The sequence below is a fragment of the Tachysurus vachellii genome, chromosome 9 (assembly GCF_030014155.1).
Source record: "Tachysurus vachellii isolate PV-2020 chromosome 9, HZAU_Pvac_v1, whole genome shotgun sequence".
Taxonomy (NCBI): Eukaryota; Metazoa; Chordata; class Actinopteri; order Siluriformes; family Bagridae; genus Tachysurus; species Tachysurus vachellii.
Genome location: NC_083468.1, coordinates 26,486,125 through 26,511,258, shown reverse-complemented (window position 1 = coordinate 26,511,258; position 25,134 = coordinate 26,486,125). Strand labels below are relative to the sequence as shown.

The window sequence follows — 25,134 nt, the reverse complement described above, 5'->3', positions numbered from 1 at the left end:
CATTGTAGAAGAGTAGTTGGTGTTATTTTGGTGTTTTGTCCCGCCCACTTGACATTTGACTGAGGAATGATGACGCCATCTACTGGACAAACGCCTGAACATTCACAGCAGGGGCGGTTTTAGGCCTTTTTTAGGGTGGCTTCAGCCCCCTGTCTGTGATCTCAGCCACCCTAAAACAAAAAGTATAATTTTTACTTTCATAAATAAAAAATAAAAATAAGTTAAAATGCAGGACATGTCGATGGGAAAGAATATTATTTATCAATTTGATCCAAGAGCGATTTTTTTTTTACTTTGATTTTACGGGCGTGCGTTGTAGTCTTTCAATGGTGCGTCATCAGCTGTCTGCTTTATTTGAACGGAGAAGCACAGGGACGGTCAGCGTGTGTAAAGTAATGCGACTGACACACAGCTTCAGTAACAAGACATGCGCGGTTCTTTACTACGTGCTGCAGTGCATATACAAAGTAGGAGGAGTCATAGCATCAACTACGGAGCACTTAAAGAAACACTGCCAAAATGACAATACATTACATCTCCCCCTCCTAAGCATGAAACAAAACCATACTAAAATAATCACTTAATCATAAACTTGCATGTTCACATAAACAAAAGATTTTAACATAGCATGCAACCTAGACAAAACACAATCTGTCAAACAATGAACTGTTGAACACAAACAGGAGTAATTAGGAAGGAGAGGTTGCTAGCACATCACTTCCACAAGGCATCTTTACCATGCCTTTCCCTGACTACAAGCAGAGCCTGTCTGGAGGCTTCACCACTCTGCCTCGTCTGGTAGTGTATTGCCCAGTTGACAAAGTCTGCTTAGCAGTCTTGAGTTCTGCAGGTGATGCTTGGGATGAATTAGGATGATACACAGACTTTGGCTCCTCAACACTCACTGACTCTGGTGTCTCTGTCCACTGATCACCATTAAGCCTGTGATGGGACTCGTTAGCAGCTGCTGTGCTCTTGCGAAGATGCTGAATGTTGCGACGGAACTCTCTGCTTCCACAGTCAACAACATAAGATCTTGGGGCACAGTGTGATCTCACAACAACTCCCGGAGACCATGTGTGACTGCCAGGATGTGGTTGCATCCTTACTTCATCTCCAGGCCTCAGCGCAGCACGAGGGCGGCTTGCCCTTTTTCGGTCGTAGTAAAACTTCTGAACACTTTTGTTTTTGTCTAGTTGCCGTTTAACTTTAAGGGGGTCGTACACTGCTGGTGTGAGCAGCAGACGGGCAGCAGGCAGGTTGTTGCGGGGACGCCTGGCCATCAGCAGCTGAGCTGGTGAAAGGCCTACTGACTCCAATGGCGTCGTTCTGTAATCAAGCAGTGCAAGATGCTTGTCTGGTGCCTTACACCAAAGTTTCTTAACAGTCTGGACTGCAAGCTCTGCCTCACCATTAGAGTGTGGCGTATGTGGGGATGATGTTTTGTGAATGATTCCATAACTTTGACAGAAATTCTTAAACTCATCCGCTGAATATTGTGGACCATTGTCTGTTCGAAGGATAATTGGGATTCCATGTCTGCTGAATTGAGCCTTGAGCTTTTCTATTACAGCACGACAATGTAAGCCCTTCAACTTCTCCACTTCGATGAATTTTGAGTAGTAATCCACCAGCAGAACATAATGGTTTCCTTCAAACTCAAACAGGTCAGAAGCTACCTCTTCAAATGGAAGATCCGGCGTGACTGTTGGATTAAGTGGTTGTCTAGGTAACCGGTTCTGAAAGTCTGCACACTTGCCGCAATTCTTCACCATTTGCTCAATTTCAGAACTCATGCCTGGCCAGTATAGGACCTCGCGAGCTCTCTGCTTGCTCTTCACTATTCCTAAGTGAGACTGATGTATAAGCTTCAGCATATGTTCTCGCATGGAAGGGGGTACGACTATACGAAGACCTTTATAGACAACACTATCAGCAACGACAAGTTGGCTTCGTGAGTCCCAAAACGGCTGAACTTCGTTAGGTACATCACGCCTGTGGTCTGGCCAACCCTGTCGGATTATTTGTTGAAGACAGCTGAGCTCCTTCTTTGTGCGGTCCTGGAGCTCTGAATATTTCTGCTCACTCACTGAAACAAAGTTGAGCATGGAGACACACTCAAAGCCATCCATCTCTGGCTTGTTTTCAGGTAACTGAGCTCTAGACAGTGTGTCAGGCAGTTCCATATCCTTTCCTCGTCTGTACTTTACAGACAGGTCATACCACTGCAGGCGGAGTCGCATTCTCTGTATTCGCATGGGGGTAGAGAGCAGTGGCTTTCTGAAAATATCTTCCAGGGGCTTATGGTCATTGTACACTGTGACATGGTTTCCAAATATGTAATTATGGAACTTGACACATGCATGAACTATTGAGAGCATCTCCTTCTCAATTTGCGCATATCGCGTTTCTGTATCTGTCAGAGACCTGGATGAGAAAGCCACTGGATGACTGTCCTGAAGTAAGACAGCACCGAGGCCATTGCTGCTGGCATCACAGAATATCTCAACAGGCTTGGATGGATCAAAAAAACGCAGCACGGGGGACTTTGTGCACAAGTCCTTGAGTTTGTCAAACGCTTGCTGTTGTGCTGGTTGCCATGCAAATTCCACATCTGCTTTCAGGAGCTGTCTTAGAGGTGTGTCGACTTCGCTGAGGTTTGGCAGGAATTTTGACAGATAGGTGACAAAACCTAGGAAACGACGAACACCATCCTTGTCCGTCGGTGTTGGCATGGACTTGACAGCCTCTATTTTCGCTGGATCTGCCTTCAGACCTTCTGATGTTATCAGGTGTCCTACGTAGGTCACAGAAGATTGCTTGATATGGCATTTGCCGAAATTGAGGCTCAGATTATAGCTTGTTGCTCTCTGAGTGACTTTGCGGAGGGTCTCATCATGTTCCTTTACTGAAGGTGCTGTGATGAGAATGTCGTCCATAACACTTATTGCCCCGCTGATGCCCTCAAGCATCTCATCCATAATACGCTGAAAGATCTCCGGTGCGCATTTTAGGCCAAAAGGTAACCTAAGCCACCTATATCTACCAATGGGCGTGTTAAAGGTTGTCAAAAATGATGATGCTTCATCTAGTTCTATTTGTAGGAAACCAGATTTTGCATCCAAGACTGAGAACACTTTAGCACCAGGCATTGCGGAGACTACCTCTTCTATAGTTCGCATCGGGTAATGTTCCCTCTTTATTACCTTATTCAAGTCGCTTGGGTCAATGCAGATCCTTATCTTGCCGTTACGGACAGCTGCTACCATTGAACTCACCCACTCAGTCGGCTGGCTGACTTTTGTGATGTATCCATCTTTAACCATCTCATGTAGCTTCTCTATTATTTTCGTTTTTAGTGCAGCTGGTTGACGGCGGACAGGATGGACTACACCTTTTGCATCAGGATCAATTTTAATTGTGTATTTGCCTGGTAAAGTTCCAGTAGTGCGAGTCAGCTCTGGGTAATCGTCTAGTCCATTGGCACTTTTTGTTCTGTTGCAGTGTGACCGTAATGTGTCTTATTTTCTTTGTTAGTAGGCTGCAATGCATCAAGTCGCATAACTAAGCCTAATGCTTCTGCTGTTGCACCGCTGAGTACATTTTCCTGAGAGATGCCCACAATCTCAAATTCTGTTAAAATCTCAGCATCCTTATATTTAGCCAGAAGGTCAACCGCAGCTATAGGTTTCAGCTTGTGGTTAGAGTAGGACTTCAGTACTCGATTAGAGCATCTCAGCTCACCTTCATGCAGGAGTGCCTGATAACTACTTAAAGTCAATGTGTTACACCTTGCACCAGTATCGATTCTGAATGGCACCTTCTGAGACAGAATTTCAATGTCTGCCTTCCATTTATCATCACTGTACTCATTTGTTTGTGTGATATTTATGCTCAGCATCTCATCATCTTCTGATTCTGATTGCAGCTGCACACTGACTGCGTTTACTGATCTTTTTCGGCATACTGCCACCCAGTGGTTCGGTTTGTGACAGTATGAGCATACAGAGCCTCTTGCTGGACATTTACCTTGGTTCCACTTATGCTGTGGGTCTTTGCCGCAGCTTGGACAGTTTTTTGGTTGGTTTGCATGTATTTCTTTCTGCACAAATTTTGTCTGATTTTTCTGAAATGGTTTCTTGTTTTGTGTTTGGTATTTTGTTTTCATCTTCACTGCTTGCACTTGGGATTCTTCTTCTCTGACAATTTTAATTTGCTTCTGTGACAGTTCAAACTGTTGGGCGATTTCAATTGCTTTTGGTAGCGTTAAATCTTCCCCTTTGTCTAACAGTCTCTCTTGGAACGCGCTTCTCTCTGACACCCGCGATTATTGCATCGATTAACATATCATCTGGATCACCAAACTTGCAATCCATGAACAGGAGTCTTAAATCCTTCACAAAGTGATCAAAACCTTCCGTGACTCCTTGTTTTCTTTGTTTAAAACGGTGTCTGGCTATTCTCTTATTTTTCCTCGGCCTTATATAGGTGCCAAACTTGTCTAGGACTTTAGACGGGTCATCTTCCTCACCTTCGCCCCAGTGTAGTGTCTTATATATCTCTCTGCCCTGCTCACCGATCCACGTGCCCAGCCAGCCTGCACGCTGTTTAGCTGTTTGCTCCGATAGCGGGCCGTTAAAGACGAATGTGACGTGGCTCCGAAATCTTTCAAACTCCTGGAACAAATCTGGAGCATCCCAGTCGATTTTAGGGTGATCAAACTGTGATGATGTCATACTTTGTATATTATCTGTTCCTGACAGACTTCTGACACCATGTAAAGTAATGCGACTGACACACAGCTTCAGTAACAAGACATGCGCGGTTCTTTACTACGTGCTGCAGTGCATATACAAAGTAGGAGGAGTCATAGCATCAACTACGGAGCACTTAAAGAAACACTGCCAAAATGACAATACATTACAGAGTGCACACGCAGTCGGAGCTGGAGGCGTTTATCTATAACGTTAATCGAAAGCAGTGAAATGTCACTATTCTTATTACCAGAGTTGTAGCACAAACAAAATATTAATGCAAACAATCCATTCAATACAAAATAAAAATAACATTTATTGATTTGGTCTTTGTCTTGTGAATATTTGTTTATTAATGACTGCATTCATTGGACACACTGTTTGTAGAGAATACACACATACATGAACTGATCTGATACAAGACCGGCATCATTACATCATGCATAAAATTTTGGTGTCCACTTTTGTCATTTTAAATAACAACATAACTTTTGGCTTACTGTGTAGTCATATAATATATAATATAAAACTCTTCTTGTTTTAAATTCTCACTGAGGGCTAAAACCCCCTAAAGATGAGACCCTAGAACTGCCGCCTGCTTCACAACAAAAGCGATTAGAAAGTCAGTAGATTGGAGTCTAAAAATGTTTTAATAATCACTTTATTAAATGTTTATTAAATCGCACAGTAAATGTTATTACATGGCTATTATATGCAAAATAATATAATAAACACCTGAACTTTATTTCCCATTGTCATACTGTTTGCTCACTTCACCATATTCATATAAATATATTTATAATTTTTATTTTATTCTTATTATTTGTACAGATAATCCAACATCTACTTTTATTGTAACAGTTTTATTCTTCTTTTAGAACAACATTTATCTGCATGTCGTACTGTGTAAGGTTGTGTATGAGACAAATAAACATTTAAAATCGAATACAATAAAATCAATAAATCAAACCAAACTAAAAAACAAACAAACAAACAAACAAATAAACAAGGAAAAAAAACACATGAGTAAGTTTAAATCTATTCCTAAGCCTTAGATGAATTGAAATTCATTTCTTCTTTGTGAAGTTCAGCACTAAATGAAAGCCGGTTTTCAGTATTCAGGATTATGATGCACTTTATTTGCTCCCACAAGTGGAACTGTGGTACACAGGCCTCGGGTGTGGACCTAATAAAAACAACAACAACAAATGACATTATATTTATCCACTGTAGACCACACACACACACACACACACACACACACACACACACACACACACACACACACTGTACAAAGTGATACTTTGAGCCTCTTTATTTGGTGATAGATAAAACGTGTAGTGTTTATGTTAGACAAGAACTAGACAAGAACCTTTGAAGAACACTTTCTCCAAAAAATAAAAAATCAGTTCATACACACAAGTGGATTTATAAATGTTTAGTGAGATTTATCTCTCAATGTAAGGTTGAAATAATATATATAATGTCTTAATGTATCAGAAACATTGTTGACTAACACACCATTTTTCAGTACCTGGTCTGAAGACACATCTAATCGTCTTGAAGCCCACGAAGTCTTCTGTTTTCCAGTTCCAGCTCCCTGATTCTCTCTCTGAGCTCCTCAACATCATCCTCTGGGTTGTTTTGGGCTGCTGCTCCTTCATCTTCCGTTGCGTTTCTCCTAACCTCTTCAGGCTTATCACAGAAGCGTCGAAATTAAAAAAAGAAAAGCTGATATACAACAGAATATTGGTGGTAAAATGAAATAATGAATCTGAGCTCAAGGTGCAGCTTTAATTTAAAGCTATTTCTCTTCAATTCAGACAATCAGTGTAGGAATTACAACACTGTAAACAGTAAATAAAAGGGAGCCGGTTGCCACACACACACACACACACACACACACACACACACACACACACACACACACACACACACACACAGCATAAGTTCTCTGTTGCATCTGTGCATTAAAAATCAACTTAAAAAAAAGGACCTTTTAGGTGTTTAATTTAAATAAGCACTGAAACATTTTCCTGAAACTCAGTAAAGCTGAGTACATCCTGTTTTACACACATACCAATTGTCTTTGAAGGATCTGTACTTGATCTTCCAGCTCCCTGATTCTCACATTGAGTTCCTCAATCACAGCCCCAGGGATCTGTAATTGATCTTCCAGCTCCCTGATTCTCACATTGAGTTCCTCAATCTCAGCCACAAGGTTCCTCTGTGCTGCTCTGTTCCAAATGTTTTCCTGCACCTGATTAAAGAGCTGATCAAAAATGTCACAGATATGTTTAAGGTGATTCTCAGGACCAGACATGTTTATGATTGGTAAATCACCACTTATAGCAGGTGTCTCCGTCAGCTGAACAGAAGGGTCAGCATCTATTCTGTCCTGAATCCTGTCCTGAATCACCTTCTTCCACTCTACAGTGTCAGTTGGCATGAAGAGCAGCACATGGAGTCTTCCCTGTTGATAGATTCTGAATAAAACATCTGGATTATTATAAAGAGTTTTGTCTCTGTGTGCTTTTTTTTGTCTTTTGGACATTTCGTCTAGATTAACTCCCTCGTACATGTCCCTGACCCAGTTCCAGTCCCTGACCCGGTTCCTGTCTCTGACCCGGTTCTCTGACATGTTCCTTCTTTCTGTATTGTTCCGAGCAGCTCAGTCGGCTTTTATACGTTTAATGGAACTTCAAGTGGAGGGAGGTGAAGGAAAAACGAAACTTTATGGATCGTCAGTGTCACATGATCTTACATTTACATTATATTTACATTTACAGCATGTGACAGACTCTCTTATCCAGAGTGACGTACATAAGTGCTTAAATCTCTAACATTGAATACATTAGTGCTGGTTCACTAGGTTACATACTTAAGATACCATGAGTTTAAAACATTGTTCAAAGTTACAATGAAAAAGTTTCAAAGGTTTGGGTTTTTTTTAATAAATGCAAAAAATAGGGAAATAAGTGCTAGTTGTAGTGTTTCCTGAATAAGTAGATCTTCAACCAAAGTTTGAAAATAGCCAGTGATCTTAAACATGTTCTTACAGGAATCAGATGTGGTTCTGTTTCAACCTGAAACTACAAAACTTATGTAATGATATTCACGTAATGGTAAAAATGGAAGATTCATAATAAGTGATTCATGTGATTCAATTGTCAAATGAGTTATCAAATGATTCAGCTGCTGTAAAGGCTGGTATTGAGGTTTTCCTTTCGATCTAAGGTAAAAGTATTGTAGTCCAAACGCTTACAGTATCAAGCAGAGACGAAAGCGTGTGTAAAACTACGATCACAATCACAGATTCTCTTCTGATTTACTTTTAGTTTATTTAATGCAAAGCATCCGAAGTTATCGTACACTATAAATTTGAGTGGCAGGTGGAATCCAGCGATAATGATAGAGAAGAGAATAAAACAGCCCTGTGACGGTGACACCTTTACAGCTCAGTAACACAGGTTAGAGACTCAAGGTAAAACTCTGTACGGCGCACACGTCATCTTACCTTTCAGCATTTTTTCTCATTTTATTTCACGTTCTTCATCATCTACAATATGACAGACATCACGTTCTTCATCATCTACAATATGACCGACATCACGTTCTTCATCATCTACAATATGACCGACATCACGTTCTTCATCATCTACAATATGACAGACATCACGTTCTTCATCATCTACAATATGACCGACATCACGTTCTTCATCATCTACAATATGACAGACATCACGTTCTTCATCAACTACAATATACATGTGATATTTTAAGGACATAAACTGGTTTAAACTTCTTCATCGGATACACATCATCAGTGAATCGTCTTTGTACGGAAAAATTGTACAAAATAAGTTCTCACTCACTCATTTTCTACCGCTTATCCGAACTACCTCGGGTGAAGCATCGCCTCTGAATGATGGGGGGAGGGGTTATATATATATATTTTTAATTAAAAGGATTTCTATATTTTATCCACCTAATAGTCTACAATATAATATCCATATAACCGTAGCGTAATTATAATAATAAAACATAGAGGGATATTCAGTGATATTGGCTGTGCAATATCGACTTTTGTGATTGGCCAATACCGGCAGACTGGAGCCAATGGAAATGCTTCTCTCCTTCGGTGCGCGTCTTTATTCCTTGACCGCTTGAGGTAAATGATCTGGAATGATAAGTATATTAATTGATTTACGATCCCTACCCAGCTAACACACGACGTACTAGTTACGTAATAATTGCACCCAAGAAGATTGGAACTGACCAGTGAACAAAATCCATAAGTGTCAAGACAAATACAGCAACAAGCAAAGAGGCATTGACAGAGAGTCAAGAAATGATGATGAAAATAATGATTATTAATACTTCAGTAAAGTTCATTAAATCTATTCTGTCGTTAGTGTGGGCTTTAAACTCATGTACTGTGTATGGACTGACAAAGGTGGTACATGAGGAAGCAATTTGACAACAATGCAGTAAATCATTTAGGTGCATCAAAAAGCGTGCTCGTTAAGATACCAGCAGACAAGCAGACAAGATAATCCAGCACAAATTAGTGCATAAAAGGTCACCAAAATGAAGTAACCTCATAATTAAATACAAAAGGAGGAGAAAAACTGCAAAAAGTCCACTTTTTGAAAAAATAACCCCCCCCCCCCCCCCCTTCAATAGGCGGGCTACAGACCAGGTATGTGTACTGTATGTGTGTGTGTGTGTGTGTGTGTGTGTGTGTGTGTGTGTGTGTGTGTGTGTTTGTGTGTGTTTAAGTTGTTATTACTTCCGAAAATAGGGGTGGTTTTAACATCAGTTTAATTTTCCCTTCAAAAAAAAAGACCATTTTTAAAGAAAATGTAATTATCTGATTAATATACAGTACAATCATCATACAGTAACATACAGTAATATACAGTACAATCATACAGTAATATACAGTACAATCATCATACAGTAATATACAGTACAATCATACAGTAATATACAGTACAATCATACAGTAATATACAGTAATACACAGTAATATACAGTACAATCATACAGTAATACACAGTAATATACAGTACAATCATACAGTAATCATACAGTACAGAGAAATCAGGTGGAAAATTAAAGCACAGACCTTATGTTATAGGCAAAAAAACAACGATTCATTAGTGATCTATTAATTCATTTATTCATTCATTTTCTACCGCTTATCCTATCCCAGGCGTCATTGGGCATCAAGGCAGGATACACACTGGACGGAGTGCCAACCCATCGCAGGGCACACACACACACACTCTCATCCACTCACGCAATCACACACTACGGACAATTTTCCAGAGATGCCAATCAACCTACCATGCATGTCTTTGGACCGGGGGAGGAAACCAGAGTACCCGGAGGAAACCCCCGAGGCACGGGGAGAACATGCAAACTCCACACACACAAGGCGGAGGCGGGAATCGAACCCCCAACCCTGGAGGTGTGAGGCGAACGTGCTAAACACTAAGCCACGTTCCCCCCTTGATCTATTAATTGATCCGTTAAATGATTCGTTAAGTGATTAAGTGATTCATCAAGCTATTCATTAAGTGCATTACGTGATCACTATTATGTATTAATAGTAATAATTACTGTTGATTATTTATCTGTTTTGAAAGGTAAAATTTAATTCTTTAATTTTCATTTTCAGGTGAAAGAATCAACATCAAGCTTCTCCACTAGACCAGGATATCGAGCGTGCTACTTAGCGATAGCTGGAGTCTGCCTAGATACCTTCAACAAACCTGCTCAAAGCTCAGTCTTTACCCCAAGAAGCTAAAAATGTATAAGTCGATTAAACAGAAAATGTATCATATTTCTGCTAGTTAATGGAAAACCCTTCATTTGAGGAGAACTTAGTTATGTAAGCAACCATAGAGGAGCTCAGAGGAGTGTAACAGCACAGTGAAATACTGAGGGCGGAAGATGAAAGTGTGTGTATTGATGTTACAACAACACAAAGATTTGGTTTTAATGTAAATTAAATAATGCATGCATTTATCTTACAATGAAACATTAAAAAAGTCCCAACCAAACAACAGGATGAGTTCCAGGGAAAATGAAAAGAATTTGTGAATATCCAATATTACTGTCTGCATCATTGGTGTTATGTATTAAATGTGTAGTTTGTTACCAAGAAAAGTTTCCAGAGTTATTAAGATCCATCTGGGACCATTTACTCCAATAAAAATTGACAATTACATTTAATAATCTATTTGTAATAATACATACAGCCCTATATACAGTTCCCTTAGAAATGAACACGACACAGATGTTAGTTATCATTATATGTGCAGTCACGTGCACAAGGGGAACGTGGGGGCTGTAAAAATGCAGGATTTGGGAAACAATTCGATTTCGTGTGTGTGTGTGTGTGTGTGTTTACAGGGCATTTGTGCATAGCCGCTATATATATATATATATATATATATATATATATATATATTAATTCACTCATTTTCTACCGCTTATCCGAACTACCTCTGGTCACGGGCAGCCTGTGCCTATCGGGCATCAAGGCAGGATACACCCTGGTCGGAGTGCCAACCCATCACAGGGCACACACACACACTCTCATTCATTCACACAATCACACACTACGGACAATTTTCCAGAGATGCCAATCAACCTACCATGCATGTCTTTGGACCGGGGGAGGAAACCGGAGTACCCGGAGGAAACCCCCGAGGCACGGGGAGAACATGCAAACTCCACACACACAAGGTGGAGGCGGGAATCGAACCCTGACCCTGGAGGTGTGAGGCAAACGTGCTAACCACTAAGCCACCGTGACCCCCTAGCTCATTTTGAAATTATTATTATTAAACACCTTTCCAGTCAGTGACTGTGTGATGATGCTGGGTTTGTTCCCCAGTGATGGTTGAATTCGAGCAGATAATTCTCTCTACACTTCAGAATTCATCACACGGCATCAGTAAATAAAAGGGAGCCGGTTGCCACACACACACATATATACAAACTCATACACATACAGACACACTCACATATATACACACACACACACACACACACTCACATACAAACACATACACACACACACACACACACACACACACACACGCAGCAGAAGGTGAGATTCTCTGTTGAATCTATGCATTAAAAATCAAGTTAAAACAAACTCTAGACTTTTTAGCTGCTTAATTTAAATAAGCACTGAAACATTTACCTGAAACTCAGTAAAGCTGAGAACATCCTGTTTTACACACCTACCAATCGTCTTTTAAGGATCGTGATTTCCTCTTCCAGCTCCCTGATTCTCACAATGAGTTCCTCAATCTCAGCTGCATAGTTCCTCTGTGGTGCTGCTCTGTCCTGAATGTTTTCCTGCACCTGATTATAGAGCTGATCAAAAATGTCACAGATATATTCGAGGTGATTCTCAGGACCAGACATGTTTATGATTGGTAAATGACCCCTTATAGCACGTCTCTCCGTTAGCTGAACAGAAAGCTTTTATACGTTTAATGGAACTTCAAGTGGAGGGAGGTGAAGGAAAAACGAAACTTTATGGATCGTCAGTGTCACATGATCTTACATTTACATTATATTTACATTTACAGCATGTGACAGACTCTCTTATCCAGAGTGACGTACATAAGTGCTTAAATCTCTAACATTGAATACATTAGTGCTGGTTCACTAGGTTACATACTTAAGATACCATGAGTTTAAAACATTGTTCAAAGTTACAATGAAAAAGTTTCAAAGGTTTGGGTTTTTTTTTTAATAAATGCAAAAAATAGGGAAATAAGTGCTAGTTGAAGTGTTTCCTGAATAAGTAGATCTTCAACCAAAGTTTGAAAATAGCCAGTGATCTTAAACATGTTCTTACAGGAATCAGATGTGGTTCTGTTTCCACCTGAAACTACAAAACTTATGTAATGATATTCACGTAATGGTAAAAATGGAAGATTAATAATAAGTGATTCATCAAATGATTCAGCTGCTGTAAAGGCTGGTATTGAGGTTTTCCTTTCGATCTAAGGTAAAAGTATTGTAGTCCAAACGCTTACAGTATCAAGCAGAGACGAAAGCGTGTGTAAAACTACGATCACAATCACAGATTCTCTTCTGATTTACTTTTAGTTTATTTAATGCAAAGCATCCGAAGTTATCGTGCACTATAAATATGAGTGGCAGGTGGAATCCAGCGATAATGATAGAGAAGAGAATAAAACAGCCCTGTGACGGTGACACCTTTACAGCTCAGTAACACAGGTTAGAGACTCAAGGTAACACTCTGTACGGCGCACACGTCATCTTACCTTTCAGCATTTTTTCTCATTTTATTTCACGTTCTTCATCATCTACAATATGACAGACATCACGTTCTTCATCATCTACAATATGACAGACATCACGTTCTTCATCATCTACAATATGACAGACATCACGTTCTTCATCATCTACAATATGACAGACATCACGTTCTTCATCATCTACAATATGACAGACATCACGTTCTTCATCATCTACAATATGACAGACATCACGTTCTTCATCAACTACAATATGACAGACATCACGTTCTTCATCATCTACAATATGACCGACATCACATTCTTCATCATCTACAATATGACAGACATCACGTTCTTCATCATCTACAATATGACAGACATCACGTTCTTCATCATCTACAATATGACAGACATCACGTTCTTCATCATCTACAATATGACAGACATCACGTTCTTCATCATCTACAATATGACAGACATCACGTTCTTCATCATCTACAATATGACAGACATCACGTTCTTCATCATCTACAATATGACAGACCCCTCTGAAGATGCTAAAAAATTCTTTATTTATTTCATGCAATAACTTCAGTTAGACATGCAGTACAACACTGATTAGTAACTGTCACTTCTGAGGAAGGTACATGTGATATTTTAAGGACATAAACTGGTTTAAACTTCATCATCGGTGAATCGTCTTCGTACGGAAAAATTGTACAAAATAAGTTCTCTCTCATTCATCTTCTACCGCTTATCCGAACTACCTCGGGTCACGGGGAGCCTGTGCCTATCTCAGGCATCATCGGGCATCAAGGCAGGATACACCCTGGACGGAATGCCAACTCATCGTAGGGCACACACACACACACTCTCATTCACTCACACAATCACACACTACGACAATTTTCTAGAGATGCCAATCAACCTACCATGCATGTCTTTGGACCGGGGGAGGAAACCGGAGTACCCGGAGGAAACCCCCGAGGCACGGGGAGAACATGCAAACTCCACACATACAAGGCGGAGGCAGGAATCGAACCCAGAAGCAGATCTGCAGAAGATTGTAATGACGCTTTAATCTTTCAGGCTGCTGAAGGATTTCTCGCTCCTGTCTGCCATGAAGTCTGCGATCTCTAAACTAATACTAACAAAATTTAAGGAGAGTAAATATTGAACATGTAATTTCAGTTTAATCCCAGTAATAATTTATAATATCTTCAATAACTTTAAAACACATTGTAGAAAAGTAGTTGGTGTTATTTTGGTGTTTTGTCCCGCCCACTCGACATTTGACTGAGGAATGATGACGCCATCTACTGGACAAACGCCTGAACATTCACAGCAGGGGCGGTTTTAGGCCTTTTTTAGGGTGGCTTCAGCCCCCTGTCTGTGATCTCAGCCACCCTAAAACAAAAAGTATAATTTTTACTTTCAGAAATAAAAAATAAAAATAAGTTAAAATGAAGGACGTGTCGTCTATGGGAAAGAATATTATTTATCAATTTGATCCAAGAGCAATTTTTTTTACTTTGATTTTACACGCGTGCGTTGTAGTCTTTCAATAGTCCATCATCAGCTGTCTGCTTTATTTGAATGGAGAAGCACATGGACGCTCAGCGTGCACGCGCAGTCAGAGCTGGAGGCGTTTATCTATAACGTTAATCGACGGAAAGACGCAAAGACGCCAACCAAAAGCAGTGAAATGTCACTATTCTTATTACCAGAGTTTATAGCACAAACAAAATATTAATGCAAACAATCCATTCAATACTAAATAAAAATAACATTTATTGATTTGGTCTTTGTCTTGTGAATATTTATTTTATTAATGACTGCATTCATTAGACACACTGTTTGTAGAGAATGCACACATACATGAACTGATCTGATACAAGACCGGCATCATTACATCATGCGTAAAATTTTGGTGTCCACTTTTGCCATTTTAAATAATACCATAACTTTTGGCTTACTATGTAGTCATATAATATATAATATAAAACTCTTCTTGTTTTAAATTCTCACAAACGCGATTAGAAAGTCAGTAGATTGGAGTCTAAAAATGTTTTAATAATCACTTTATTAAATGTTTATTAAATCGCACAGTAAATGTTATTACATGGCTATTATATGCAAAATAATATAATAAACATCTGAACTTTATTTCCCATTGTCATACTGTTTGCTCACTTCATATTCATATAAATATATTTATATTTTTTATATTTTATTCTTATTATTTGTACAGATAATCCAACATCTACTTTTATTGTAACAGTTTTATTCTTCTTTTAGGACAACATTTATCTGCATGTCGTACTGTGTAAGGTTGTGTATGAGACAAATAAACATTTAAAATCGAATACAATAAAATCAATAAATCCACCCAAACTAAAAACAAACTAACAAACAAATAAATAAATAAACAAGGAAAAAAAACACATGAGCAAGTTTAAATCTATTCCTAAGCCTTAGATGAATTGAAATTCATTCCTTCTTTGTGAAGTTCAGCACTAAATGAAAGCCGGTTTTCAGTATTCAGGATTATGATGCACTTTATTTGCTCCCACAAGTGGAACTGTGGTACACAGGCCTCGGGTGTGGACCTAATAAAAACAACAACAACAAATGACATTATATTTATCCACTGTAGACAACACACACACACACACACACACACACAGCCCCCCAACACACACTTAATGTACAAAGTGATACTTTGAGCCTCTTTATTTGGTGATAGATAAAACGTGTAGTGTTTATGTTAGACAAGAACTAGACAAGAACCTTTGAAGAACACTTTCTCCAAAAAATAAAAAATCAGTTCCTACACACAAGTGGATTTATAAATGTTTAGTGAGATTTATCTCTCAATGTAAGGTTGAAATAATAGCTTTAATGTCTTCATGTATCAGAAACATTGTTGACTAACACACCATTTTTCAGTACCTGGTCTGAAGACACATCTAATCGTCTTGAAGCCCACGAAGTTTTCTGTTTTCCAGTTCCAGCTCCCTGATTCTCTCTCTGAGCGCCTCAACATCATCCTCTGGGTTGTTTTGGGCTGCTGCTCCTTCATCTTCCGTTGCGTTTCTCCTAACCTCTTCAGGCTTATCACAGAAGCGTCAAAATTAAAAAAGAAAAGCTGATATACAACAGAATATTGGTGGTAAAATGAAATAATGAATCTGAGCTCAAGGTGCAGCTTTAATTTAAAGCTATTTCTCTTCAATTCAGACGATCAGTGTAGGAATTACAACACTGTAAATAGTAAATAAAAGGGAGCCGGTTGCCACACACACACACACACACACACACACACACACACACACACACACACACACACACACACACACACACACAGCATAAGTTCTCTGTTGCATCTGTGCATTAAAAATCAACTTAAAAAAAAAGCACCTTTTAGGTGTTTAATTTAAATAAGCACTGAAACATTTTCCTGAAACTCAGTAAAGCTGAGTACATCCTGTTTTACACACATACCAATTGTCTTTGAAGGATCTGTAATCGATCTTCCAGCTCCCTGATTCTCACATTGAGTCCCTCAATCTCAGCCCCAGGGATCTGTAATCGATCTTCCAGCTCCCTGATTCTCACATTGAGTCCCTCAATCTCAGCTGCATAGTTCCTCTGTGGTGCTGCTCTGTTCCGAATGTTTTCCTGCACCTGATTAAAGAGCTGATCAAAAATGTCACAGATATGTTCAAGGTGATTCTCAGGACCAGCCATGTTTATGATTGGTAAATGACCCCTTATAGCACGTCTCTCCGTCAGCTGAACAGAAGGGTCAGTTTCTCTTCTGTCCTGAATCCTGTCATGAATCACAATTATCCACTCTACAGTGTGAGTTGGCATGAAGAGCAGCACACGGAGTTTTCCCTTTCGATAGATTCTGAATAAAACATCTGGATTATTTTGAAGAGTTTCATCTCTGTGTGCTTTTTTTTGTGTTTCAGTCATTCCATCTTCATCAACTCCGTCGTACATGTCTATGACCCGGTTCCAGTCCCTGACCTGGTTCTCTGCCATGTTCCTTCTTCCGCTATTGTTCCCAAGCAGCTTAGTCGGCTTTTATACGTTTAATGGAACTTCAAGGGGAGGGAGGTGAAGGAGAAAAGAAAGTTTATGGATCGTCAGTGTCACATGATCTTAAACATGTTTTACAGGAAACAGGTGTGGTTGTTTTCACCTGAAACTACAAAACCTATATAACGATATTCATGTGATGGAAAAATAGAAGATTCATAATAAGTGATTCATCAAATGAGTCATCAAATGATTCAGCTGCTGTAAAGGCTGGTATTGAGGTTTTCCTTTCGATACATGATCTTAAACATGTTCTAACAGGAATCAGGTGTGGCTCTTTTTTTTCTCATTTTATTTCACGTTCTTCATCATCTACAATATGACAGACATCACGTTCTTCATCATCTACAATATGACAGACATCACGTTCTTCATCATCTACAATATGACAGACATCACGTTCTTCATCATCTACAATATGACAGACATCACGTTCTTCATCATCTACAATATGACAGACATCACGTTCTTCATCATCTACAATATGACAGACATCACGTTCTTCATCATCTACAATATGACAGACATCACGTTCTTCATCATCTACAATATGACAGACATCACGTTCTTCATCATCTACAATATGACAGACATCACGTTCTTCATCATCTACAATATGACAGACATCACGTTCTTCATCATCTACAATATGACAGACCCCTCTGAAGATGCTAAAAAATTCTTTATTTATTTCATGCAATAACTGAGGTTAGACATGCAGTACAACACTGATTAGTAACTGTCACTTCTGAGGAAGGTACATGTGATATTTTAAGGATATAAACTGGTTTAAACTTCATCATCGGTGAATCATCTTCGTACGGACAAATTGTACAAAGTAAGTTGCTCTGGTAAATTTATAAAAGATTCTGACTATAAAATGACGACAGAAAAGGAAACTTTTGGCACTTTATTGAATGTTATTGATAGGGATGAGCGAGTACAGCATTATCTGTATCTGTATCCGTATCTGTTAACCATATGAATTATCTGTATCTGTATCTGTACTCGGAGTGGGTGGGGCCTAACCCGAAAGTAGGCGGGGCTTGTCTTGAAATGGGCGGGGATTTAACCGGTAATAATTAATTTGTAATATTTATAACACTAGCTTACTACCTTTATGTTTTCATGAAATACAGCAAAAACGTGTCAGACACTCAGTGTCTGGTTACTGGTTAGAGACAGCTGAAGGTTTAAAAAAGAAAAAAATCTCTGACAGGCAGAGACACAATGCGAGTCGCATTCTACTAGGGATGATCCGGATACTCAGCTGAAACGAGTATCCGGTACGGATAAAGCACTTCTGCCGAGTACGAGTATTATACGAGTAATACGAGTCAATATCTGTGCTCGGATTGAATGAAAATCATCATTGGGTATCTGATTGTGTCAGCGTTCTGTGATATGCTAGTCACAGCGCCCCTCCCCTACAGTGATATGCTAGTCACAGCGCCCCTCCCCTACAGTGATAGGCTAGTCACAGCGCCCCTCCCCTACAGTGATAGGCTAGTCACAGCGCCCCTCCCCTACAGTGATAGGCTAGTCACAGCGCCCCTCCCCTACAGTGATAGGCTAGTCACAGAGCCCCTCCCCTACAGTGATAGGCTAGTCACAGCGCTCCTCCCCTACACACATACAGATGTATTGTGTTGCTGTGTCTCGCTCTGCTCACTCACAGTCACACACAGAACAGCTCTCTGTCTCTCCCTCAGTCACTCGGGTTCGCGGGTCTTTTCCGTTAATGTTTAGGGTTTCTTCAGCTTTTTACTTCGGGTTGTAACGTTAATAATACGTACTTACTAACCAGTAGAGTTCTGGTAAACGTGGGTTCGTTTAGACGTGTTTCAGTTTTCAGAATTTCAGTTTAATTCCAGTAATAATTTATAATATCTTCAATAACTTTAAAACACATTGTAGAAAAGTAGTTGGTGTTATTTTGGTGTTTTGTCCTGCCCACTCGACATTTGACTGAGGAATGATGACGCCATCTACTGGACAAACGCCTGAACATTCACAGCAGGGGCGGTTTTAGGCCTTTTTTAGGGTGGCTTCAGCCCCCTGTCTGTGATCTCAGCCACCCTAAAACAAAAAGTATAATTTGTACTTTCAGAAATAAAAAATAAAAATAAGTTAAAATGAAGGACGTGTCGTCTATGGGAAAGAATATTATTTATCAATTTGATCCAAGAGCAATTTTTTTTACTTTGATTTTACACGCGTGCGTTGTAGTCTTTCAATAGTGCGTCATCAGCTGTCTGCTTTATTTGAATGGAGAAGCACAGGGACGGTCAGCGTGCACGCGCAGTCAGAGCTGGAGGCGTTCATCTATAACGTTAATCGACGGAAAGACGCAAAGACGCCAACCAAAAGCAGTGAAATGTCACTATTCTTATTACCAGAGTTGTAGCACAAACAAAACATTAATGCAAACAATCCATTTAATACTAAATAAAAATAACATTTATTGATTTGGTCTTTGTCTTGTGAATATTTGTTTATTAATGACTGCATTCATTGGACACACTGTTTGTAGAGAATGTACACACACATGAACTGATCTGATTCAAGACTGACATCATTACATCATGCATAAAATTTTGGTGTCCACGTTTGCCATTTTAAATAATACCATAACTTTTGGCTTACTATGTAGTCATATAATATATAATATAAAACTCTTCTTGTTTTAAATTCTCACTGAGGGATAAAACCCCCTAAAGATGAAACCCTAGAACTGCCGCCTGCTTCACAACAAACGCGATTAGAAAGTCAGTAGATTGGAGTCTAAAAATGTTTTAATAATCACTTTATTAAATGTTTATTAAATCGCACAGTAAATGTTATTACATGGCTATTATATGCAAAATAATATAATAAACATCTGAACTTTATTTCCCATTGTCATACTGTTTGCTCACTTCATATTCATATAAATATATTTATAATTTTTATATTTTATTCCTTTTATTTGTACATATAATCCAACATCTACTTTTATTGTAACAGTTTTATTCTTCTTTTAGGACAACATTTATCTGCATGTCGTACTGTGTAAGGTTGTGTATGAGACAAATAAACATTTAAAATCGAATACAATAAAATAAATAAATCAAATTAAACTAAAAAACAAACAAACAAACAAACAAATAAATAAACAAGGAAAAAAAACACATGAGTAAGTTTAAATCTATTCCTAAGCCTTAGATGAATTGAAATTCATTCCTTCTTTGTGAAGTTCAGCACTAAATGAAAGCCGGTTTTCAGTATTCAGGATTATGATGGACTTTATTTGCTCCCACAAGTGGAACTGTGGTACACAGGCCTCGGGTGTGGACCTAATAAAAAACAACAACAACAAATGACATATTTTATCCACTGTAGACAACACACACACACACACACACACACACACACACACACACACACACACACACACACACACACACACACACTTACTGAACAAAGTGAAAAATAGACAAGAATCTCTGAAGAACACTTTCTCCAAAAAATAAAAAAAGTTCCTACACACAGGTGGATTTATAAATGTTTAGTGAGATTTATTTCTCAATATAAGGTTGAAATAATAGTTTTAATGTCTTCATGTATCAGAAACATTGTTGACTAACACACAGCATTTTTCAGTACCTGGTCTGAAGACACATCTAATGCTCTCGACGCCCACGAAGTCTTCTGTTTTCCAGTTCCAGCTCCCTGATTCTCGCTCTGAGCTCCTCAACATCATCCTCTGGGTTGTTTTGTGTTGCTGCTCCTTCATCTAGCATCATATTTCTCCTAACCTCTTCAAACTCATCACAGAAGCGTTGAAGTTCGCTCTGAAGACCAGACATGGTGATCTTGAAGATATTGTCATCAGCACGTCTCTTAGTCATTTGAAAAGACAGGTTGGTTGTAATCCTTCTCTGAATCACACTCATCCACAGTTCAGGACGAGTCGGTCTTAAGAACAACATATGAAGTCTGCCCTTTTTATAAACCCTTAACAGAACATCTGGGTTTTCTTCAAGTGTTCTGTTTATGTGTGCTTCTTTTTGTCCTTTATTCAATGTAGCCTGATCAACTCCATAATACATGTCCTTAACCCGGGCCATGTTTGTCAGTCTGGATCCTTCCATGTGTCTTCCTTCACTTGTGCTATGAACAGCTCACTGCAGCTTTAATACTCATGAAGAACATGTTACGCAACTGCAAGAGGAGGAAGAAAGGAAAACGAAACTTTAGGAATCCAACAAGTCACATGATTTATGTGTATGTGTGTGTGTGTGTGTGTGTGTGTGTGTGTGTGCAAGCCCGTAGGCAGGGGTGTTTCGGGTGTTCCCCCTCACTGCCAAAGGTCCAGAATTTAAGTCGTTTTTTTTCATGTGATTGTCATCATTGTTTTAATCAATGCTTGTGACAAATATTTTGGGTTGCTGTTTCAAATGAATATGATACATTATTGTAGCTGGATGTGTGTGTGAGTTTGTGTGTGTGTGTGTGTGTGTGTGTGTGTGTGTGTGTGTGTGTGTGTGTGTGTGTGTGTGCCGCGCATTTTCAAAGCAAGGGTGAAGCATCGCCTCTGAATGATGGGGGGAGGGGTTTTATATATATTTTTTTAATTAAAAGGATTTCTATATTTTATCCACCTAATAGTCTATAATATAATATCCATATAAACGTAGCGTAATTATAATAATAAAACATAGAGGGATATTCAGTGATATTGGCTGTGCAATATCGACTTTTGTGATTGGCCAATACCGGCAGACTGGAGCCAATGGAAATGCTTCTCTCCTTCGGTGCGCGTCTTTATTCCTTGACCGCTTGAGGTAAATGATCTGGAATGATAAGTATATTAATTGATTTATGATCCCTACCCAGCTAACACACGACGTACTAGTTACGTAATAATTGCACCCAAGAAGATTGGAACTGACCAGTGAACTAAATCCATAAGTGTCAAGACAAATACAGCAACAAGCAAAGAGGCATTGACAGAGAGTCAAGAAATGATGATGAAAATAATTATTATTAATACTTCAGTAAAGTTCATTAAATCTATTCTGTTGTTAGTGTGGGCTTTAAACTTATGTACTGTGTATGGACTGACAAAGGTGGTACATGAGGAAGCAATTTGACAACAAGGCATAAATAATTTAGGTGCATCAAACAGTTTGCTCGTTAAGATACCAGCAGACAAGCAGACAAGCAGACAAGCTAATCCAGCACAAATTAGTGCATAAAATGTCACCAAAATGTATTTAAACCTCATAATTAAATACAAAAGGAGGAGAAAAACTGCAAAAAAGGTCCACATTTTAAAAAAGAACCTCCCTTTCAATAGGCGGGCTACAGACCTGGTATGTGTGTGTGTGTGTGTGTGTGTGTGTGTGTGTGTGTGTGTGTGGTGTGTGTGTGTGTGTGTGTTGTTATTACTTCCGAAAACAGGGGTGGTTTTAACATCAGTTTAATTTGCCCTTCCAAAAAAAGACCATTTTTAAAAAAAATGTAATTATCTGATTAATATACAGTACAATCATCATACAGTAATATACAGTACAATCATACAGTAATATACAGTACAATCATACAGTAATATACAGTACAATCATACAGTAATATACAGTACATTTATACAGTAATATACAGTACAATCATACAGTAATATACAGTACAATCATCATACAGTAATATACAGTACAATCATACAGTAATATACAGTACATTTATACAGTAATATACAGTACAATCATACAGTAATATACAGTACATTTATACAGTAATATACAGTACAATCATCATACAGTAATATACAGTAATATACAGTAATATACTGAAATATACAGTAATATACAGTACAATCATCATACAGTAATATACAGTACAATCATACAGTAATATACAGTACAATCATCATACAGTAATATACAGTACAATCATACAGTAATATACAGTACAATCATACAGTAATATACAGTACAATCATACAGTAATATACAGTACAATCATCATACAGTAATATACAGTACATTTATACAGTAATATACAGTACAATCATACAGTAATATACAGTACAATCATCATACAGTAATATACAGTACAATCATACAGTAATATACAGTACAATCATACAGTAATATACAGTACAATCATCATACAGTAATATACAGTACAATCATACAGTAATATACAGTACAATCATACAGTAATATACAGTACAATCATCATACAGTAATATACAGTACATTTATACAGTAATATACAGTACAATCATCATACAGTAATATACAGTACATTTATACAGTAATATACAGTACAATCATCATACAGTAATATACAGTACAATCATACAGTAATATACAGTACAATCATACAGTACTATACAGTACAATCATACAGTAATATACAGTACAATCATACAGTAATATACAGTACAATCATCATACAGTAATATACAATACAATCATACAGTAATATACAGTACAATCATACAGTAATATACAGTACAATCAAACAGTAATATACAGTACAATCATACAGTAATATACAGTACAATCATCATACAGTAATATACAGTACATTTATACAGTAATATACAGTACAATCATCATACAGTAATATACAGTACATTTATACAGTAATATACAGTACAATCATCATACAGTAATATACAGTACAATCATACAGTAATATACAGTACAATCATACAGTACTATACAGTACAATCATACAGTAATATACAGTACAATCATACAGTAATATACAGTACAATCATCATACAGTAATATACAATACAATCATACAGTAATATACAGTACAATCAAACAGTAATATACAGTACAATCATACAGTAATATACAGTACAATCATACAGTAATATACAGTACAATCATACAGTAATATACAATACAATCATACAGTAATATACAGTACAATCATACAGTAATATACAGTACAATCAAACAGTAATATACAGTACAATCATACAGTAATATACAATGCAATCATACAGTAATATACAGTACAATCATACAGTAATATACAGTACAATCAAACAGTAATATACAGTACATTTATACAGTAATATACAGTACAGAGAAATCAGGTGGAAAATAAAAGCGCAGGCCTTATGTCATAGGCATAATTCAAAAAACATTCACGTTTATAAAAACAGTGATTCATCAGTGATCATTAATTGATCCGTTAAATGATTCGTTAAGTGATTTGTTAAATGATTAAGTGATTCATCAAGCTATTCATTAAGTGCATTACGTGATCACTATTATGTATTAATAGTAATAATTACTGTTGATTATTTATTTACCTTTTTTTAAAGGTAAAATTGAATGCTTTAATTTTCATTTTCAGGTAAAAGAATCAACATCAAGATTCTCCACTAGACCAGGATATCGAGCGTGCTACTTAGTGCTACCTGGAGTCTGCCTAGATACCTTCAACAAACCTGCTCAAAGCTCAGTCTTTACTCCACGAAGCTAAAAATTCATGAATCGATTTGATTCAACAGAAAATGTATCATATTTCTGCTAGTTAATGGAAAACCCTTCATTTGAGGAGAACTTAGTTATGTAAGCAACCATAGAGGAGCTCAGAGGAGTGTAACAGCACAGTGAAATACTGAGGGCGGAAGATGAAAGTGTGTGTATTGATGTTACAACAACACAAAGATTTGGTTTTAATGTAAATTAAATAATGCATGCATTTATCTTGCAATGAAACATTAAAAAAGTCCCAACCAAACAACAGGATGAGTTTCAGGGAAAATGAAAAGAATTTGTGAATATCCAATATTACTGTCTGCCAGGCAGGAGGCAAAGAGGAAGGCCAAAGAGGAGGTGTATGGATGTAATTAATGAGGATATGAAGCTAGTGAGTGCAAGTGTTGAGGATGCAAAAGATAGGGATAGGTGGAGAGAGATGATTCACTGTGGTCACCCCAGAAGGGAAAAGCCGAAAGAAGA

General features: G+C 38.1%; 2 protein-coding genes and 2 long non-coding RNA genes across 5 annotated transcripts; all 4 read right to left on the bottom strand.

Annotated features, from left to right (window-relative positions):
- Window positions 1–752: 752 nt before the first annotated feature.
- LOC132851167 (uncharacterized protein K02A2.6-like) lies at window positions 753–3,326 on the bottom strand. The gene has a single exon (XM_060877805.1). The coding sequence runs from the start codon at window positions 3,324–3,326 to the stop codon at window positions 753–755; it is 2,574 nt and encodes an 857-aa protein (XP_060733788.1).
- A 2,456-nt stretch (window positions 3,327–5,782) lies between these two features.
- LOC132851755 (uncharacterized) lies at window positions 5,783–6,909 on the bottom strand. Its single transcript, XR_009649059.1, has 3 exons — window positions 6,835–6,909; window positions 6,289–6,449; window positions 5,783–5,940 (listed from the first exon to the last, which is right to left on the bottom strand). It is a non-coding gene; the product is annotated as an uncharacterized LOC132851755 (long non-coding RNA).
- A 7,968-nt stretch (window positions 6,910–14,877) lies between these two features.
- Window positions 14,878–17,155, bottom strand: LOC132851729 (uncharacterized). Of its 2 annotated transcripts, none has more exons than XM_060878716.1 (3): window positions 16,556–17,155; window positions 15,991–16,164; window positions 14,878–15,660 (listed from the first exon to the last, which is right to left on the bottom strand). In XM_060878716.1, exons 1-2 carry the CDS (start codon window positions 17,099–17,101, stop codon window positions 16,021–16,023), a joined length of 690 nt encoding a protein of 229 aa, XP_060734699.1. In that variant the 5' UTR covers window positions 17,102–17,155; the 3' UTR covers window positions 14,878–15,660; window positions 15,991–16,020. The 2 variants fall into 2 exon arrangements, with proteins under 2 accessions (XP_060734699.1, XP_060734697.1); XM_060878714.1 differs by having other exon boundaries at window positions 16,004–16,164.
- A 2,794-nt stretch (window positions 17,156–19,949) lies between these two features.
- LOC132851728 (uncharacterized) lies at window positions 19,950–21,407 on the bottom strand. The gene is made up of 2 exons (XR_009649055.1): window positions 20,804–21,407; window positions 19,950–20,493 (listed from the first exon to the last, which is right to left on the bottom strand). It is a non-coding gene; the product is annotated as an uncharacterized LOC132851728 (long non-coding RNA).
- Between the last annotated feature and the right edge of the window lie 3,727 nt (window positions 21,408–25,134).

Bases quoted from the DNA above. Each gene is read 5' to 3' on its own strand.
- LOC132851729 (XM_060878716.1), bottom strand. From the start codon at position 17,101: ATGGCAGAGAACCAGGTCAGGGACTGGAACCGGGTCATAGACATGTAC. The intron at 16,165-16,555 runs GTATGTGTGTAA...TTCTGTGATAAG, and splicing joins AGATCCTTCAAAGACAATTG to CCTGAAGAGGTTAGGAGAAA.
- LOC132851167 (XM_060877805.1), bottom strand. From the start codon at position 3,326: ATGGTTAAAGATGGATACATCACAAAAGTCAGCCAGCCGACTGAGTGG.